Below are 6010 nucleotides of genomic sequence, written 5' to 3' on the forward strand. Positions count from 1 at the left end.
GGACAGGGAGAGTCAGGATGTTGACCCCAGGTGCTGAGCAGGGCTTGGTGACCCCCCCCCCATTGGCCCCAGGCAGCCCCATCCTGGTGCTCTGGTCCCAGTGCCTGCAGTGCAGCTCCCCCCTGCCGGGGGACACACACAGGGACAGGTGTCTTTCACCAGTTTTTATTCCAGCTGATAATGTCTGTTCCTTCACATTTATTCAAGGCACTCGGTGACAGGGCGAGTACAAAATCAACAGTAAAAAGGGGGCGGGTGCGAGGGGGCAGCTGGGGATGGGGGCGGTGGCGGCTTCTCCTCCTCCTCCTCTTCCTCCTCCTCCTGGGTGCCGCCTACTTCTTGGCTGGTTCCTTGGCTTGGCTCTCGACAGTGACGGGGATGGTGATTTCCGCGGACTGGATGGCGGGTTTGGGCAGGGGGGCCTCCACCGTGAGCATTCCATCGGGGGACAGCGAGGATCGCACGGCTGTGGCTTCGACACCGGGGGGGAGGCTGTGGGGGGAGAGGGGGGGTCAGGGCTGCAGCACCCACTGCCCCACCTACACCCCCCAGGGATGTGACAGCCCCAAACTGCTGCCTTCTCCACTCCCGGTTTGGCCAGTGGGCACTGAGGGGGTGGGTGGGCAAAGGTCCCCAAAGACATCGAGGTGCTGCCAGGATCCCAACTCCCCCCCTCCTGATACTTACGTGTATTTCGGGTGAAGCACCTGGAGATGAAGCCGTGTTCATCCTGCTTCTCCTCGTGTTTGCCTGCAAGGAAACAAAACCCCCGGGATGGTTGGAAAGGAAACACCCAGCTGGGGGGGAAGCCTTCCCACCCCATCCCGACATTGCCCGACAACCAGGGAGGGGCTGATTCGCCCATCCTGGTGTTTCTTGCCATAATATCGGCCTGAAGCAGCTGTGGGGTACCAGGGGCAGTGAGGCCCCTCTGGGAGCATCCCCCAAATTCAAGTGGAGCGAAGTGTGGTGCCAGGAGCTGGTGGGGGCCAAAGGGACCCAACAGCAGCCACCTGGCCCCACAGCCAGTGGGGCTGAAGATGGAGCACCCCCCTCTTCCTGGGGCTTGCACCCCGAATCCCTCGGCTGGGGAACTGCCCCCACTCTGTGCAGACATCCTGGTGTGTCAGGAAGCACATCTGGCCTTGTGCCACAGGTCTGGACTTTGTCATGGCATCCCTGGCTGAGCTGCCCAGGGCTCTGCGGGGAGTGTGGGGGTGCAGAGCTCGTCACCCCCCCAAGTCCCTCTGTGGGTCACAGCCACGGGGTCCACTTTGTCATGCATCCCTGCCTGAGCTGCCCAGGGCTCTGTGGGGAGTGCAGGGGCTGGGGGGCTCATCACCCCCTCAGGTCCCTCTGTGGGTCACAGCCAGGGGGTCCCTCCCCGTGTCCTGGCTGGGACAGCAGCGAGGGGTGAATATATGGGGCTGGCAGAGGGTCTCTGTACCCTGTGCTGTGTGGAATGCACCCCAAGGCTGAGCTGTAGTGCTGGGCCTTCCTCTGTGCCTTGATTTTCCTTTTCTCTTTCCCTTTCTCTTTCCCTTTTTCCTCTCCTCTCTCCTCTCCTCCCACCTGTCCCCTCCATCTCTCCTGTTGCTTGTCCTTCCCCTCTCTTCCCACCCCTTGTTCCGTCCTACGTTGCCTTTCCACCCTTTTCCCCCCAGGCAAGCTCTGGAGCAGCTGCCTCATCCCAGCACCCATCGAGGGACCCCAGAGGACCCCCCCCCATCCCAACACCCACCGGTTATCTCCACGATGTTATCCTTGGTCTTGACCACCAGCTCCTCAGGTGCAAAGTGGTTGACGTCCAAGGTGACCTTCCCAGCTGTCGGCAGTCTGGCGGATCTCGGAGATGCCGGCTGCTGAGCTGGCGGGGTCAGTGCCGTCCCGAAGGGCGAGCCCGGGGCCGGCATCAGCGCGCTCTCCCGGTGGCCAGCAGGCGGAAATATCCCGGCCAGGCGCTGCCGCTCGGCCACTTGTACCAATCCTCGGGGATGGGGGGCATCCGAAGGACTGGTCGAAGAGGCGGCTGCCATGGTACCAGTCGCGGAAGGGATCCCCAGCTGGGGCTGCGCAGGGAAGGTGAAGGGGACGCGGCGCTCGGCCATGGTGTGCGGTGCTGCCCCGGGGGGCGGCCGGCGGTGCCTTATGAAGAGGGCCGGGGTTATTTTTAGCCGGGCAGGGCTCAGCTGGGCTATTAATGGAAATCGCAGCAGCCCCGGGGAAGGGACGAGAAACTTTGCCGGGGTTTGGGGCGGCCACACGCAGCCGCAGTGTGTGGGCGGCGCGGGGAGGGGGCTGGCAGCCTCCGGGGTCCCCCCTGCCAAGGAAGTGTCCGTCCGCCTTTCATCGCGAGAGGCTTGGCTGGTTGGGAGTGATGGATGGCCCTTGGAGCTGCTCCCGGGCTCTTCCTGCCTGCCCGTAAAACAATCCCGGGGACACGCTGGCCTTGTGGGGAGGGAGCTGGGGCCGGGCCAGCGCCTCGGGAATGGCGGGTATGAGTCAGGGGAGGAGTGGCCGTGCATGGCCCTGCGCTGCGTCACCTGCCAGCCAGAAGGTCTGGAGCCCCCCAGCCCCTGGTCACTCATCAGCCAGAAGGTTCTGGAACCCCCCAGCCCCTGGTCACTCATCAGCCAGAAGGTTCTGGAGCCCCCCAGCCCCTGGTCACTCACCAGCCAGAAGGTTCTGGAGCCCCCCAGCCGCTGGTCGCTCACCAACCAGAAGGTTCTGGAGCCCCCCAGTCCGTCAGTGGTCCCAGGGCTCAGCAATTGTGGTGGGGAACCCCCAGCACCAAGCTGGGGTGAGGCTGCTCCAGCCCCCGTGGGTGGGGGTCTCTGAGGGCCACAGGGCTGAGGAGGCTCTTGGGGGCCAATGGGATCAGGTGTGTGTGTGGGGGGGCTTATAGGATCTGATGGGGATGGTGGGGAGCAGGGGAGCTGATAGTGATGGTGGGGTTAGGGGGGCTGGAGGCTTCAGTACAGTTTGGGAGAGGGAGGCTCCCTCCCTAAGTCATTTGCCCTCATGTTCAAACGAGCATCTCCACACACCTGGCACCCAGGAAAGGATTCCCATCTGGGGCCAGTCTCCATGCCCCCATCCCAGGGAAGGGCTGTTTTTCCAGCCCAGCGAGCCCGGCAGCTCTGGGACCCCATCCCCCCTGGGACCCCACCAACTCTGCCCTGTCCTCCTGTACCCCCCAGCTTTGATTTGGAGAAGCCAGAAGATGGGGGGGGGGGGGGCAGTTGAACCCTGACACTCCGAGCAGGATGTGTGACCCCAGGGAGTAAGGAATGTGAGGGGTATGCTGCAGAGGGGAATTGGGGGTGTCCTTTGTCTGGGGCAGTACCCAGCCCATCCCTCTGGAATGGCAGGGAGTGAGAAGGGGCTGCAGGAAGCTGGGCTGTGGGGTCTGGGATGGTCAGGGGGGGAGCCGGGAAAGGAGGGGGCACTGCGGAGGCAAGAGATGCAGGGAAATGGGAGGGATGCAGGGAAATGGAGGGGATGCAGGGAGGGATGCAGAGGAAGATGCAGGGAGGGATGCTGGGAAATGGGAGGGATGTAGGCAGGAATGCAGGGAGGAATGCCGGGAAGTGCGAGAGGTGGGAGGGATGCAGGCAGGAATGCAGGGAGGGATGCAGATGGGATGGATGGGAGGCTGCAGGCAAAAGGGAGGGATGCAGGGAAGGCTGCAGGGAGCCAGGAGGACTGCAAGGAGACGGGAAAGATGTAGAGGGAGAGGTTCTCAGAGGGTTTCCCCCTCCCCACAGCAGGATGCTCGGGGGATCCAGACGCACAACTGGTGCCCAGCTCTGTTCCACACGGAGCCAGAGGGAAAAGTGAGCCAAGGGTGGCTGGACACAGCAGGCAGCACAGGGGAGAGGAGGAGGATGGGTCTGCAGGGAGCTGGACAGACCAATCCTGCATGGAGGGAGCAGGAAACCCCCGCTGTTCTCCCCCCATGAAGAAACCTCTCAGTGCCCAGCAGAGTCATTTACAATATATACTGTAATATTTATTATAATTGCACCAGCTCACGGCATCTACAGCTGTACTCACAACCCAGAGAGAGAGCGCACGCGCTGACAGGTAAAATACTGAAGTAATTTCCTACAGAGTATTGTTCCAGTTGGCTCCTCCGCGGCAGGAGACAGAGACTGTAAAAAGAGGAGACTGGAATTTTTCCCTGATGTGCTGGCTCGTCCGCGGCGCCGCTGCGGCGGGTCTTGGATTTCGGGAGCCGCGGCCCCGGGGGCTGGCAGGGCTGGGGCTGCGGCCACTGGTAAAATACCCCCCTGCCGGTGGCGTGGGTTGGATGGTCTCATGGGACAACCCCCATAGCCCAGTCTGATCTTCCCGTGGGGGGATGGTTGGGACAGAGCCATGGGGTTCCCGGGGCTGCGTGGCAACAGGTGGAGATGGGTGGGATGGATTTCGAGTCGCGGTGGCTCAGGGGTTCGTAGGGATGCTGAGGGCACTGGTGTCCTCCAATCTCCCGAGGCCCAGGGGGACAGGAGCCCTTGTCTCCTCCTCCTATCACGGTCACATCCAAGCTGCAGCCCTGCCTGGGGCTGGCAGGTGGGCACAAGTCCCCTCCTTACCTGTCACGCCCATTTCTAACAGCTCTGCTTGTCTGGGCACCACAGAGGTGGCTGGTGGCTTTGCCAGCTGGTGTATGGGCACACCCAAGGGCTGGCACCCCTCATGGCCTGGGACTTTTTCTCCAGGGCTGGCGAATCCTCAGCCCTGTGGCTGAGCCTGTTTTCTCAGCATTCCAGGTTTGGGAGATGACCCCAGTGTCCCTCCTCTCACAACTCTGCCCTCCCCGGACCTCCGGTTCATCAGGCCACGGCTAACGAGGCTGGTCGCATCACAGCTGAGCCCGAGTCCAGAAGGATGCCCCGGCCCCGCCCGGCTGCAAACCAACCAGCGCCTGCAAACCAGACGCGGCCAAAGCCCGGCTTTTCATCCGGGGGCAGCGGGGTTAATCCGGGCAGCTGCTCTCCCCACCCAGGGAGGCTCATCCCCATTGTCCTGCTCCAGCCGTCCGAAAACACAGGGCCACAAGGATTAAACACCAACCGACTGCCCCGGGGGGCCAGGGCTGTCCTCGCGCCCGGGGGGGCTATTTTTGTTTGGGGAAATCAGCAAAGTCCTGCAAAAGCGGGGCCACGGGCCAGGCCTGGGACCCTCCCTGCCTCTCTCCTTCCATAATTCAGTCTAAAAAGCAGCTGCTCAGCCCCAGAACAGGAGGGCCTGGGGCAGCCAGCCCAGAGGTGGGGTCCATGCCAAAGCCAGAGGATGGCTGGATGCACCCCCAGGGGTGGGAAATCCCCTGCCCAGCCCTAGGCCTTGCAGTTCCCTCCTCCTGGGGGTGACAACTTGGTGTCCCCTCAGATTGGGTGGGATGGATGGGTGCCAGGGCCAGCTCCTGAGCTGGGATGAGCAGCATTAACACATAGGTGGCCCCCCCTGGATCTCCCTGCTTGGAAAGAGACTTGTGGGTGCTGCTGGCTTTGTTCATCCATGGCTCGGCATGTTCTCAGGTCTGGGGGAACCCCAAAGTGTTTCATGGTGCCCCCAGCCCCCAGGACACTGTGGGGACACTTCCAATGGGGAAAAAGCAGGGGCTCACCTCTGGTTGGCAGCACACCTTCCAGCTGAGCCTGCCACGCCCCCCCCCCCCCTTCCCGGAGATTCTTGTGCTAAAAACAGTCAAACCAACCCAAAAAAGCACAGGGAGGGGTCCCGGGAGGCCCCGAGCCACCCCTACCCACTCGCCCCAAAGTCCTCTGCTGAGCGTTTGTTCCCTCGCTCTGTGCTCGCCCACCCCACCCGACCCCGCCCCGGCACTCGCAGAAATAAGAAGACATCCTCCCCTTCCCCATCCCGAACCCCCGAAAACACCCCGGGCGGGGAGGGAACCGCCCCTTCCATGGGCGACGCAAGGACCCCTTCGTTTCCGTCGGCGCTTTCCCCCGCCGCCAAGGTCCGTCCTTAGCATCCTCCGGCT

General features: G+C 62.9%; 1 protein-coding gene across 1 annotated transcript; it reads right to left on the reverse strand.

The window, feature by feature from the left end:
• Nucleotides 1-332: 332 nt before the first annotated feature.
• On the reverse strand, nucleotides 333-2664 carry HSPB1 (heat shock protein family B (small) member 1). Its single transcript, XM_032707231.1, is given in 7 exon segments — nucleotides 333-492; nucleotides 684-750; nucleotides 1742-1820; nucleotides 1822-1857; nucleotides 1859-1998; nucleotides 2001-2076; nucleotides 2079-2664. Coding segments are annotated over 7 exon segments (1110 nt in total). The 5' UTR covers nucleotides 2631-2664.
• Nucleotides 2665-6010: the final 3346 nt, after the last annotated feature.

The sequence above is a fragment of the Chiroxiphia lanceolata genome, chromosome 20 (assembly GCF_009829145.1).
Source record: "Chiroxiphia lanceolata isolate bChiLan1 chromosome 20, bChiLan1.pri, whole genome shotgun sequence".
Taxonomy (NCBI): Eukaryota; Metazoa; Chordata; class Aves; order Passeriformes; family Pipridae; genus Chiroxiphia; species Chiroxiphia lanceolata.